This window comes from Gnatocerus cornutus, chromosome 5 (genome assembly GCF_029298725.1).
Source record: "Gnatocerus cornutus isolate USDA-ARS CGAHR chromosome 5, icGnaCorn1.1, whole genome shotgun sequence".
Taxonomy (NCBI): Eukaryota; Metazoa; Arthropoda; class Insecta; order Coleoptera; family Tenebrionidae; genus Gnatocerus; species Gnatocerus cornutus.
Genome location: NC_142237.1, coordinates 13,773,001 through 13,787,146, shown reverse-complemented (window position 1 = coordinate 13,787,146; position 14,146 = coordinate 13,773,001). Strand labels below are relative to the sequence as shown.

The 14,146-nt window shown below is 33.3% G+C and overlaps 3 protein-coding genes, 1 long non-coding RNA gene and 1 pseudogene across 5 annotated transcripts in view; all 5 read left to right on the top strand.

The window, feature by feature from the left end:
* The window catches only part of LOC148174821 (adenylate cyclase type 6), an 84,313-nt gene that overhangs the window by 66,246 nt on the left and 3,921 nt on the right, over nucleotides 1-14,146 (top strand). Inside the window, exons 11-21 of the mRNA XM_088035765.1 lie at nucleotides 38-130; nucleotides 478-624; nucleotides 7,213-7,371; nucleotides 7,442-7,583; nucleotides 7,972-8,069; nucleotides 8,544-8,703; nucleotides 8,753-8,850; nucleotides 8,898-8,988; nucleotides 9,038-9,154; nucleotides 9,203-9,325; nucleotides 9,385-9,560. Coding sequence (XP_087891891.1) covers nucleotides 38-130; nucleotides 478-624; nucleotides 7,213-7,371; nucleotides 7,442-7,583; nucleotides 7,972-8,069; nucleotides 8,544-8,703; nucleotides 8,753-8,850; nucleotides 8,898-8,988; nucleotides 9,038-9,154; nucleotides 9,203-9,325; nucleotides 9,385-9,560 — 1,404 coding nt within the window. The remainder of the gene's footprint in view (nucleotides 1-37; nucleotides 131-477; nucleotides 625-7,212; nucleotides 7,372-7,441; nucleotides 7,584-7,971; nucleotides 8,070-8,543; nucleotides 8,704-8,752; nucleotides 8,851-8,897; nucleotides 8,989-9,037; nucleotides 9,155-9,202; nucleotides 9,326-9,384; nucleotides 9,561-14,146) is intronic.
* Nucleotides 1,355-2,440, top strand: LOC148174825 (uncharacterized; annotated as a pseudogene). Its single transcript, XR_015770106.1, has 3 exons — nucleotides 1,355-1,422; nucleotides 1,467-1,682; nucleotides 1,737-2,440. The product of XR_015770106.1 is annotated as an uncharacterized LOC148174825 (transcript).
* LOC148174824 (uncharacterized) lies at nucleotides 2,875-3,829 on the top strand. The gene is made up of 3 exons (XM_088035766.1): nucleotides 2,875-2,962; nucleotides 3,014-3,222; nucleotides 3,271-3,829. The coding sequence occupies exons 1-3, from the start codon at nucleotides 2,951-2,953 to the stop codon at nucleotides 3,740-3,742; spliced, it is 693 nt and encodes a 230-aa protein (XP_087891892.1). The 5' UTR covers nucleotides 2,875-2,950; the 3' UTR covers nucleotides 3,743-3,829.
* Nucleotides 5,204-5,821, top strand: LOC148174823 (uncharacterized). The gene is made up of 3 exons (XM_088035427.1): nucleotides 5,204-5,251; nucleotides 5,308-5,509; nucleotides 5,560-5,821. The coding sequence occupies exons 1-3, from the start codon at nucleotides 5,236-5,238 to the stop codon at nucleotides 5,819-5,821; spliced, it is 480 nt and encodes a 159-aa protein (XP_087891553.1). The 5' UTR covers nucleotides 5,204-5,235.
* Nucleotides 12,537-12,836, top strand: LOC148174822 (uncharacterized). The gene is made up of 2 exons (XR_015770107.1): nucleotides 12,537-12,616; nucleotides 12,664-12,836. It is a non-coding gene; the product is annotated as an uncharacterized LOC148174822 (long non-coding RNA).

Sequence of the window (14,146 nt, the reverse complement as noted above, 5' to 3'; positions counted from 1 at the left end):
AGATAATACCGATTTCAAAGACCACCTTGTATTGCAGCATTCTCTTTGCCGACATCTGTGGCTTTACGACCCTCTCGGACCAGTGCACCGCCGAAGAATTAGTACGAATCTTGAATGAACTCTTTGCCAGGTGAGCTTGTAAATACAATTTATTTTTACCCCTTTTGCGCGCCCCTTCACCCTGCATTATGAAAGAAAGACGAATTATATAAAACAGCATCTGCGCTGAGAGCTCGCCAACATCACAGGCAAAATATTCTCGGTGGCTAAATTTAGAACAAAGAATTTTCATCCACCTGAAAATTAATCCTCACGCGAAAAATGCAGGGCGGTTAATTTATAGTACATTTTGCCTCAAACGAGCCTTTTAATTGCAATTTAACGACGACGACGACGACGAAAGTTAATCTCGACTCGAAGATGCTAATTAAGAGTAATTTGGTGGACGAGTTTACTTAAGCACGCTGATTTTTGCAGGTTCGACCGTTTGGCTGCTGAACATCATTGCTTGAGGATTAAGCTGTTGGGTGACTGCTACTATTGCGTTTCCGGTTTACCGGAACCGAGACCGGATCATGCTCACTGTACGGTGGAAATGGGGTTGGATATGATCGACGCCATAGCGTAAGTAATGTAACTCGTTTTGCTTCATTTGTTTTTTATATGAGTGAATTTTATACAATGTGAAACAGCTCGGGGATCTGAACTGACTGACAACTGATTGATTATTTATTGTTAAAATTATTTGCGATATTTATGAACTACCTACGTTTCTAGACTTTGGAATGGCGGTACTGTTTGACCGATCATAATAATTTTTTATAATCATTAAATTTTAATAGGAATCAGTGCATCCATTGTCATAAAAGTGGTCATAAAATACTTTTCATACCAAAAACACATAACCGTTTTAATAATGGGCCATTCACTCTGCACTATATGTGAAAACTGGAATCATAATGCTGCTCACCTTTATTTTACGGTTACGAAATATTCCAGTTCGCTAAACCGAAATCAACAATAGCCATCCTAAACTTTTAAGATTATACAAAAAGGGCCCCATGAGTTGTTAAATAATTTTTATAAGTCGATTTCTGACTCTAAAAAAATCGCCTGTAACTATAATAATTGTGACTAACTAAAATGCAAATTAATATTGAAGTAAATATTTATTTTATTACTAGAGTCAAAATTAATTTAGGTACCTATAGATTTCTAACAGCCTTCACCTTAAAGTAAAAATTGCGTAATTTCATATATAATTTCTTTTTGACAAATAAAGAAATAATAATTTTTACAATAATATAAAGATGATTCTTGAATAAGCAACGTGTCTAACACGTTGGTTTTACCTTGAATGTGCATCACGCAGAAAACCTTCAGTGTGAGTTTTTTGGTGGAAAGTGCAAAATGTTCGTCTTGGTAATGATTAGTGAAGAAAGAAGTATAGTTTGATTTTTGATCAGTGCATTATAGGTATAATCATATGCCCTTTTTGTGTTTTCGGGAAGGCACTCCATCAAGAAGCTATAAACTACGTAACGCAAGTAGACAGTACACATTTTGGTAAAAAAATCTGACTTCTTAGATGTAGAGATACCAGAAGCTAAATTGGACGATTCCAATGATCATCCCTACAATTTCAACCTAACCAACGATGGCTCAGGAAATTATTCTTTTGAGTAAAATATTACTACATCTTGTTTTCCTATCAGAAAAGGTTTAATCGATTTTAGGTTTGATACGTTTGGGCTAAACCGTGTTGAAGTGGGCGAGTTAAAAAATACAGGAGATGGAAATGAAATTCAGGTGGTCAGAGGTCAATACTCCGAGCGATACGTTAATGAAAATGGGTTACATGTTATTCGGAATATCGGCTATATTGTGATGAAAATGGTTATCGACCATTTGTAATAGGTTTCTTTTTTGTGCTGTCGACAGCAGCATCACCTCCTGGTGCTCCACAAGGACCGAAAACTGACATCTCTTCAGCAGCTTTGGGGAGCTTGATTGGAGGAAACAGTTTGGGATAAAATTAAAAAAAATGTTCACAACTTTGACGCGGAATAAATATTGCAGTTTGCTAAATAAACGAAAATCAACATTAGTCGTGCAAAATTTGTTAGTTCTCAATTTCTTTTTTAAGTAAATTTTAAAAGCAAATTTATCAAATCGAAACGGTGACCAGTAAAAAATAAACCGATTTTAGCGAGAATTTCATTTATTGAACGTGAAAACATCTAAATATTTGAACAGCAGTTTATTTTATGAAAGCACAATAATAGTCAGTAGTAATAATTTTTTTACTAAAATAGCAGATGATCTACGAAATTTAACATTATTTGCTAAACAGGTTCAGCTAAGATATGTTCAGAAATATTGATTTTATCGTTCTCATTACATAAATAACTGTCCGATTATGAAATTGATACCGACACAACTGGAGGTTATGCTTAAAATTATTATAGAATAAACTGTTTTCTTTTATTATTATTATTATTATTATACCTCAGTAATAAATTTCGTTCTCTAATATTGCAGCGGTGTAGCCGCATACATTTCCATTCCTCCGGAGTTAGTTTTAGTGGATATGTTCATCATGGATCTTCAAGTAAAGTGTCTAACTACATTTTTTTTTTATCTGCAACCTGATTGTACATTTTGCAAATATTTAAATTTAATTTTGTTGTAAATTTGAGCAAGCAGCAATGTAACATGAAAATTAGTGCAAATGAACAAAAAACTAATGTGTACAATATTAGTATAATAACTTGATAACCTTAAGAAAATTCTTTTCAACATCTTTAAGTGACGACGTTTCCAAAATTCGTCGACCGGTTCCATCTAAAAATCAGACATCCGTAAATTCTTATTTAATGAGATAATTTACAAGGTAAACATCAAGTCTCTCTGAAGACACCAGTGCATAGAGTTCTTGTGAAAGTGCAACATGAACGCGGTGGTAAAGTACCCATTTACTTGTTCCCATACAAAAAGATTTTTTTTCCTTCAGATTTTGATAGGATGTCTGATTTTTTTCGTGTCTTCGGCAAACCAAGATGATCTCCGCGCCGCACAAGAACTCGCAAACGTTCACTTTGGTAAACTAAGTGATTTTACACACGTTGAATTACCACCAAAAAAGGAACATTCCGAATTCGGTAACGATTCACCCCACCATTTTACTTTCAATAACGACGGCTCCGGGAAATATAATTTTGAGTATGTTTACCCGAATAGTGTAACAAATTTTACATAAAATTGTTTAAGATTTGATACTGATGGACTTAAACGATATGAAGTAGGTGAACTAAAAAACGCAGGAACTGATAACGAAATTCAAGTAGTCAGAGGGCAGTATGTTGATAAATATTTGAGCGAGAGTGGAGCGGTCATTACTCGAACCATTGGATACATCGCTGATGAAAATGGGTATCAGCCTTTTATTATAAGTGTTGACACAGCTTCGGGGACACCGTCAGAACCAACTGGACCGTTTGGTTCAAGACCTCTTTCACCTGAAACTGGAATTGGTGCACCTGGAATTGGTACACCTGGAATTTTTGCACCAGCACCTGGAGTTGGATCTATTGGACCTCCAACAGGACCTCCTCCGGAACCCATTTTTAGTATAACTGGATCTAGTCATGGACCAGGTGTTCCAGGTTCTGCAATGGGTCCGAAAAAAGACATATCTTCAGCAGCGCTGGGAAGTTTGATAGGTGGAAACTCTCTGGGCTGAAGTAGCGGCAGATTACATTTTTTAAAACAAATTGTAAGCTGAGCATTCGTTTCACTTAAAAGAAATAAAGTGAAGTTTTTATTCTAAGAGACATGATCTCATCAGATTCGCGGTTTTATTTGTTGCTATTTTCGTCATTCCATCATTGTTTGTTACTTTGCGCATCTTTTAAAATTTAATTGTAAATAAAAACTTATGTAATTAGAGAAAGAAAAGTACCCGCCTGCAATTAACAAATGTCAAGGGAAGAGAACCTCATTAACGTTAACCTAGGTTATGGGCACGATGAAGTTCAAGATTTATTATTATCATAAAGTGTAGAGATTTTCGTATTATCCGATCACGATCAAAGTCCAAATTAATTTATCAAGTTTTCCCATAGCCTTCACTTAAAAGTAAAAATTCCAGTTCTAATTGAATTGAATTGAGTTTGGAATCATCAGACAGTAATAAAATAAACAACAGGTGGTTTTGCGTAATTACGTTTGTAACTAATTTCACCTCTGACATTAAGGGGAAAATTAAGAAATCGTTTATCTTACACGATCACTGATTGAAGGATTGAAAAATGTATCTATGTTGTTGAAACTTTCTGAAAAATTGTAGTAAAGATAATATAAAAATGTAACTGTTAAGTTCATAGTGAAAACATTTCAGCTAAGGAACTAATTTTTCCATGTAGACATCCCAAATATGTCCGAAACAAAAAAGTGAAAGTATAAATTGCTATGAATTGAGGAGATTTAAAAATATAAATTTTTACTTGAAATAAATTAATTTAATTATTATTCAATTAAATTTATGATCGTAAATACCGTGAAATAATAATTCACGATCATGAATAATAGTACAAAAATACAGCAATATAAATACCTTCTCTCTTATAAGATCAGTAAAAATTCAAGATTAACGTGATGACAAAGTTCGTCTATGTTATTTTATTAGCTCCATCGTCATTCTATTCTTCTTTATTCAACGAGTACGTGGATTTTGCAACCGAATTTTCTACCAAAAATAAATACTTTGAAAAATAAATGAACACACTTGCAGTTAACAAGGTGAATAGGAGAAATTAAATTATCGAACTAGTTCCGCGTTAATTTAATTATACTTAAGCTGGAGTTTGAGATTTCGAGTATAGAAACTTGATTAAAAATACTTCTAACATGGAAATTAATATTTCAATATAATTACGATGACAACAACAAAATCAAAGTCCAAATTATTTTATAGACATATCCGATAGCCTTTATTAAAAATTGCATAATTTCTTAAGTATTTTCACGTCTGACATTAAAGCCACTAAACAAAAAAGTGGTTATTTTCCACAATAATTTAAAGATGATTCTTGAATAGAGAAACTTGTCCGACTTGTTGGAAGGTCGTGAACAATTTTTAAGAGACGGTTTTACCTTGAGTCTGCATCACCTACAAAGATACGTCTGTAAGTAATATCAAGATTTCAGAGCCAGGTTTTTAGTACAAAGTACACAATGTTTGTTCATCTTGGTAATAAATAGTAAAAAAATAATATTCTAACTTCATTTTCTATTAGTGCCTTACAGGTTTACTCGTTTTCCTTATTTGTGTTCTTGGGAAACCAACCAATGAAGACATTACTAGAAATGTAAATCAAGACGATAGTGCACATTTTGGCAAAAGAACTGATTATTTAGATGTAGACATCCCAAAAATGTCGGAGTCCAAAAATAATCACCCTTACAATTTCAATCTAACGAATGACGGCTCAGGAAATTATTTTTTTGAGTAAATAATTATCCTCTAGTTCCTTGATCATAAATTATACTCGATTTTAGGTTTGATGCGGTTGGACAACAACGTGTTGAAGTGGGTGAATTAAAAAATGCAGGAACGGACAATGAAATTCAGGTGGTCAGGGGTCAATACACCGATGAATACGATAATGAAAATGGGGAACATGTTATTCGGCATATCGGCTACATTGCTGATGAAAATGGTTATCGACCATTTATTATAAGCGTAGATTATGAAGTGCCAAAATTTGGAATCTCTTCAGCAGCTTTAGCAAGCTTAATTGGAGGAAACAGTTTGGGTTAAAATGAAAAGAAATGTTTCCAATAATTGTCGAAAATGGTTTTTGCCGTTAATCAATTAGAATCTTAATTGTACTATTAATAACTTTTACAATAAAATGTATGGAATTGTTTGGTCTCAATAAAATTTACGGATTTAAATCATACTAAAAATTTCATAATACTGCAATGTACAACAAACAATTTTATCGGTTTCCACCATTTTATTGCATTACAATATGTTTTTATTGGAATGAAATTCAATTCATTGAACTGAACCATTTCACAACAAACATTAAAATAATTGCTCATAACAATCAGTGCAAAATGCAAGTTTACACGCCCCTGTAAATCCAGTTTCAGTTTTTATGTTTAAATATCGAACAATTATCCCAAAAAACACAATTTTCTATGGAAAGACTACATCAAAAAGTAACATACCCCCTTAATTAAAAAAAATCCCCTCAACTTGTTAGAGGTTAAACCGTAAGCTATCGTTAAACCGAGAGCAAAACTAAAAAACAGGTCGAGCACCCACTCAAAAAGCCCATTATTAAAAATGGCACCATTTGTGCCTAACTTAATGGGTTACTCACTTGTCTGAATTGTTTCCCTGTTTTGACGACGTTTATTTTAATGAGGTGTGGTAAAACCAAACAAGGGAGCGGAAATTTTTTCTTATGATCTACACGTAAAAATTCTGTTGACCACGTCCGAAGTGGCGGCAGTGTTGTTCCACTTTGCATATTTATAAGCAAATTAAGCATGGAAAACAAAGCACGTCGTAAATTTCACCAAGAATCATATGTCACATTTTCTAATTTAGTTTATTACGCGCATTGAAAAGACTTAAAAAGAAAGAATAAAGTCACACAAATTCTCCCCAGAAAAGTTTCACAATTTAAATGTGCAGAACGCGTTACTGTCGCAAATATGAATCTGAAATGGCAGTGTTATTTAGGAATGCTACTAACGTTTTAACGTAAGTTTCATCCCTGGTGTGTGGGGCAAATGTGAAGTCATTTGTGAAATAAATGAAGCTTTTAACAAGATGACTTGTACAAAGATGGCGAGACGAAAATGTTTCAGTAATTAAGTTCAGGGAAAATATGTTTTTCTTGGATTTACCAACCGTGAAAGCATTCGAAGCGACGACATCTTTGAATGTTTTTGTTATCGTGTCTTAATTTTATTTCATGATCTATATCCACACAGAATATTATTCGGGCACTATTCAAAATGAGCGTTTGTTGTTCACGTAACGGCAAAAGAGATCAAAGAGTATTGAAAGCAACAAAAGTACTAAATGTGTTAGAAAGTGACTGCATACAAGCAATCCTGAAAAAGCTTTTGAAGTACGAATGGTGGATGCGCCGGGTCAGATTCTACATAACTTCAAAAACCTTTTTTTTTCAGTTTAGTCCGCGAAGTAATGTCCGTCAACGTGAACATGCGAGTGGGCATCCACACCGGCCGCGTCCATTGCGGCGTTCTTGGGCTTCGTAAGTGGCAATTCGACGTATGGTCAAACGACGTCACTTTAGCGAATCACATGGAAAGTGGCGGGATTCCAGGGTAAGTGTCTTTTTTCGCGTCTGGAACAAAACCAAACCACAAGCTTTAATCAAACGCTGTACTTTTCCAGACGTGTTCACATTACCAAAGAGACCCTCAAATGCCTCGGTAATGATTACGTCGTGGAGCCTGGCAACGGGGGTGACCGCAACTCCTATCTCAAAGATCACAACATTGATACATACTTAATTATTGCACCGTCTTATAGAGGGGTAAGTTTCGACTGACTCGAATTCTAGGAAGTTGTGCGGTTTATTTTGGTCGTTGTAATGAAGTCGTTGAATAAAAGATCTTTTAAGAAGCAACAAGTACGAACTTTTGGTGTAAAGGACGAAGATATTACTGAGACTGAGATTTTTTTCGGGTTGGCGTTCTTTAATGATGTTTCTCTTTTCCGGGGAAGTTTTTAATGTTTGTCCCGTTAACGTGCCGATCTGAGTGTGAAATAAATCGTTGACTTCTCTTAAAAAAGTTTGTCGCTTCAATAAACCTAAAACATTGTTATGTTGTCAATCACCGGTAATGGTGTCTCAGGATTGCTTTGCTACACAAAAGAATTTCTTCAGTTAGTTACATTATGATTTAATTGGAATTTTTTAGGGTTCGACGCCATACCAGAATCATTCAATGAACGGAAACATCTCTAAGGAGATGAGGGTTATGGGGCATGGATCGCAGCATGGAAAGCATTCGTCCAAGTGAGTAGGTTTGAAAGGTTTTTCTACACTTCATTAATTTTCAAGAACAATATTTCATATATTCATACGTTTACCACAAGCTTAAAAACAAAAAGGTCAGGTTTAACCTATTAAAAACATTCTTGTGAAATTAATTTCTGTAAAACTTCTCGTTGTATCGTCCCTCATTTAATAGTAGGTTTCCAATTTGTCCGTATTGATAAAGTTATAATTAACAGGGTTTCCAATATTTTTTTGTTCCTGTTTCTCTTTATCGCAAACGAGCGCCCGTTAGGAATTTGATATGTTTGTTGCCGGGTTGGATTCGCTTCACAAAAGCGAGCCAAAATGAACGGTATGAAGAACATTACCGTTCTCCATGCAGATTAATTGGGAAAATCGTTTTAAATATTCATAGGAAGAGTTTTCGCAAATTATCAGAACATTTCATATCGCCCAACGGATCCTTTAATTAGCTCATCCTGTCCGTTCCAGGTTGGGTTTCAGCGATCCACCTGAAAGAGAAAAAAATCCAGAAGATGAAGTGAACGAGTATTTGATGAGAGCCATTGACGCTCGCAGCATAGACAGATTAAGGACTGAGCATTGCCGGACGTTGCTTCTCCATTTCCGGGATCGAGACAAGGAGGCCAAAGTTGGTATTTTCTCCTTTATTTTTCGTCTTTTTTATGGAAGCTTTTCAGTACGTATTGGAGAAGGATAGGATGCTCACTTTGTATTTTTTCTGCTCGACGTTCTGTTTTACTGCGATTTTTTTAGTCCAAATTGTTGTTATGAGAAGGTAAGTAATAAAAGTGGAGGAGCTTTACGTAATGTTTTTTGTTCCAGGAACGATACTGCTTATTTATTCTCAATTCCTATCATATTTCTCTTAGTTTTCATTCCCATTATAGTCTACTTTGAAAATGTCAATTTAGAGGTTTGTCCCAAAATTACTCCAACTCTACTCTCACCAAATTAAATTTCAGGATGTCCACTTAAAAGTTTTTGCCGTATCGAAGTTCATCCACAAGAACAGAAATGTTGCTCAAATATTTTCTTTCATCATGGCTGTATGTATATATGGATTAGTTATGTTGCATTCTGTAAGTTCATTGTTCTTCCATTTCTTCCCTGAAAGGTTCTTTTCACAGACGTCGCTCCCCGACGAAATACAATGTCTCAATTCAACCATCATCGACAGCAACTGTACGAATTTCACCATATATTCGTTGAATAACGAAAATAAAGACTGCAAACCTTACTTCTTGATAGATGTAAGCAATTTCAGCGTATTCGTGCTCTAACGAGCTTACATGTGTTTTAATTTTTCCAGTATCTCTTGCTGCTTGTTCTCATCTCTATGATTGCGTGCGCTGTTTATCAAGTTCTTAGTTCACTATTCAAGACAATCATTCTGCTGGCTGGAATGGCTGGATTTATTGCCGCATACATTGCGTACACCAAAGAAGAACACGCCATGCAGCGATTTTTTTGTTTATCCAGACAGGGGTGAGTCAATTTTGTATTTACGATATTTTGACGGCAGAGAAATGGTGGATGCGCCGGGATAAAAAAAAATCAAAAATTTGAATTTTTATTTATCGCAGTCGGCATTATTTGCGCACTGCAATCCAAATGTATTCTACAAAAATTTTATGTCCGAATAAATATGTGTTAATTTCATTCCACATCAACGCATTCTGATTTCATTGCGAACATGTGTATTTATTGAATAAAACTGCACTTTAAATTTTTTTGGCCTAAATATTGTTTCTAAACTGATTTCCCTTGCCGATAACGTTTCACTAGTTTTACTTTGCACATAATCCGCAACCAAATAATTATTGTCAAGTGCATCCGTTTGGAAGATTAACGCTTATTGTTGATGAAATTGTATGTTCGTCTAAAACCATGGATTTCCTCTTATTTAATGACATCGTACAAATTAATTTCTAAGCCGGCCATTATTCTATTTTCGTACAATCAAAAGGAGGTAGGGATTCAAGCTGTGCACAAGTCAAAAGATTGATATTTGCACCTCTTGTCTGTCTGTCTTTGCTGCGCGTTCAATACATCAAAGAAAATCGTGACTGCAGGACATCAGATTTTCTATAAACAAGGAAGATATCACCGAGACAAAAACATTTATTGTGGTTGGCACAAACATAAAATTATTAGTTATAAAATGACACTTTATCATTAAGAGAGATAAAAGTGTCGGTTTTTATGAAGTAATGATGGTTTTAAAAAAATTATAAATACAACAAATAAGGTAAAACGTTTCTAAGAACTGTTTAAAGTATACTTATTTTATTCAAGCATGATAGAACTTTCCGATAACAAAATTGCACCAAACCGAATGAAATAGAAATACGTCAGTGAAAGCACAAACACGGTTTTGCTATTTAGAGCAAGATAATTTGGTGCAATATTTACTACCTGTTAATATGGACTTTATACTCCAATGCAAAATTGATATTTTCCGATAATTGCCGGCTTATCGTAATACAACGATGCATTGTAAAACATGAAACATTTACCCTGTAAATCAGTTACATGATTACAGGCTGATTTTTCCTATTTGCTGCAAACCACTATGCTGCAATATTGGTTATGTTGCCTGTTACTACAGAAAAGTTATAGTGGCAATTTTATATCATAATATTATTATTATATTCTACCCTGCGGCCGCAAAATTAACGTAAAATTAAAAAATAGTATATTTTTCTATTTCGCGTTCATAATGAAGATATTTCGATACGCGTTTGAGCGTATTTCGGTATCGTAATGAACCAATCCCGTGCCAATATTTCCAGAAACTTATATTTTTCTTAGGTTTGCAGTAGACAAACCGTCAACCTGCTGTCAACGTTGACAATTTAGATTTTGGTTTTGATAAACCATGATAAATCGATCAATACACTATTATTTCTTGTTGTACTTGGCTTAATAATTCATCGCAGAAAAACTCTTTGGATGTAAGAGAACCATCATATCATGATCAACATCTTTGCTCTCTTGGCTCCCTTGCGCTTCGGTAACCTCAAAACGTCACACCTGTCAAACTAACTGAAATTGGATTTGGCTACTTCGAATTTTTTTCCCGAACATTTTCTAATGCCAACTACCGATTCTCTAGATTTCTAAATCAAGTTTTTCCCGTTTAAAATAAGGCGAAATAGAAAAAATAGCGTATGATACTTGTTCATAATGCATTTTACCGCACTTACTACTTTATGACACTTAAAATCGTGCGTGCGACAAAATGTTCATTATGAAACGCGTTTCATAATATACTATTTTTAAATTAATCATGTTTTTTTTTCTCAAACTTTTCTCTAAAACATGCTTATTTAAACAATTTGTACAATTTAAAATCAAATTTTTTCCAATAAATAAACACTTGCAAAAAAAGTGTAAAAGACAAAAGTGGCAATCGCTGTGATTTTCACTTCAAGTATTACAGTTGGCCTTAACAGTATTTTACCTCCTCGAATACCGATAACACTGATAACAGTCAGTAGGTATTCTTCGTGGCATACAGCCAATTAATATTTCTGACTTCTTAGTTAGCAGTCTTTTGCCACATTTGTGTGAAATCAGTTAATGAAACTATTAGTTTTGAAAGGATTGCAGAATGCTGCTATAAAAGTTTAATTTGTATTTTTGAATTGATCTATAATTATTGCTTTATCAAATTAAAGTCGTGTTAAGTTGGTGTAAATTGTCAAAAATTTTATTAAAAACATTTTTGAAATCAGTAAGTCGATTTTTTTTGTTGAAACCTACGTTTATGGTTAAATAAATGTATGAAAAATTTATTTATGTGTATTCTATTTTTTTACACCATTAGAAATAGAAAATTAATATCTTCCAAATTATGAAAAAAAAAATATGGGTGTCAATTTAAAATAAGAAAGTTGAGTATCGCCCAAAAGATACTAAGACATTTAGAAAAATTCTTAAAATCATCAGTTTATAGTAAATTAAAAACCATTTAATTTGTTTTTTTAATTTTTAAAATCGGTTCATAAATAAAAATTCTACAACGCCTGCCGTTTTTAAAAAATCATGCTGTATAAGTTAAGATTACAGGCGGATTTTTCCTATTTGCTGCCGAGCACTAATGCCTTTATCATGCTGCAATATTGGTTTTGATACCTGTTATTATAGAAAAGTTACAATGACAATTTTATATTATAATATTCTATTTGTCTGTAGTTATTTTTTGTTTTTAACATTTTTTGCTGAAACAAATTTTGTTGTTCGCGTAAACTTTTGACCAGCGTTTCCTTGAAATACTCGTAAATTGCTCCCATTTTACATAATAAGTATTTTAAATAAAAAGGTATTTAAAATTAATGGAAAGTTTTATTTTTCATCAATTATTTTGTATGGTTATCAAGCATTCCGAGATAACAAAAATGGTAGCTCTACTTAGTAAAACACTTAATAAAAGGTAAACATATTTTATGCAGCGTGGTGGGGACCTTTATTTTCCTATATAAACTGTACATAAATGTACACAAATTATGCCATTTGACTGTTGGTGGTAAAATATTCAGGTAAATTGGTTTTAAAACTCATCAATTTCTAACCATTTTTTTTTCAGTTCGTATTTTACACATTCTTGCTGTTAATGAATTTCAAGTATTTGGTGCTGTTATTGGTACTTATGTATCAAGCGTTTTATATACAATGTGCTCCTGCACTAACTTTGGCTAATAAGAAAAAATAAAAGTATGTACTTGCTGAGGCAAAATGGACAATAAAAGTTATCATTGATTTATTGTATTTATCTCACAGTTGATTCAAAATTTTTATGCAATTCATGCAACTTTTTTCTTTAATTCATCACAATTAATTCGGTTGAATAATTCAATATTAAGCAAAATTAAAATCAACTTATTCCTAATTTTTGGGATTCTATGTCTCTACAGTCTTTGTCAGGTATGTACATACCTGGCACGAAATAACTAACAAAAAAAACAAACATTTCAACCACATTTCTAAAAAGCAAACACAATGCTAAAAAAAACTATGGCGAAAACCGCAATTTCTGATCAGGAAGACAAGCTGTTTACGAGAGTCGTTTAAAAAACGAAAAAGTTATTATTTTATCGATTGAGTCGGATTTTTTTTGCGAAAATAATTGACCATAAAATTTTGGGTATTTGAGGGCAGAGTTTAAGCAACAAATTGTAAAATTTATTCCAAGATTTAGTAGAACTAACTTCTCAAGATTGTGCATACAGTCACAAGAATAAAATAATGGACGTAAAATTTTTGATCTTACTTACTTACTCCTAGCTACTTTTAACGACGGTGGTGAAATATTTAGGTAAATTGGCCTTTAAATTCATTACTTTTTAACCATTTTTCAGCATTTTCCCATTTTAAAATAGATTTCAAGCATTTGTTGCTGCTATTGGTACTTTTGTATCAGGAGTTTAATATACAATGTGCTGCCTTAATAGCTGCAACTTCTAAGAAAAAGAAGTAATGAAATTATATATTATACTTTCTAAGGCAACATGTAGAAAAAAAAATCACTATCTTTCAAATTATGTGTTTATCTCACCGTTGAAAAGAATACGGCTTAAGTAATTCTTAACGTAATGTCAAAAAATTGTAAGATTTAAAAGACAGGCCTACCTATGAAGAGGAAAACCCCCTGGCACAAAATAACCAACAGTAGGAGCATAACTTTCAAAAGAAGTTGAGAATTGCCTATTTAATAGATACATATTTTTGAAGAAACTCTGTAAAAATATTTTACATATTTTAGAATGACAGTAACAATACAGTAATGTATTTAACCCCACAATTTTCATTTAAAAGAACGCAATTCACTATTAATATTAAAAAAGAGCGGAGACCCCCTATACAGGGCCCGGCAACACTTGTGTCCACCCCCAAAATCGACTTTAATTTTAAAGATAAAATTTTGAAAATTTGCATACGCTCATAGTTGACAAAGTTCTAGAAGCTGACCCAAAAATTTGTTTTTTATCACTGATAGTTTTGGCGTCGCAACGCTTTAAAAATGTAATTTTTAGTTAATTGTAAGTTTGTGATATCAACCCCTAATTTAA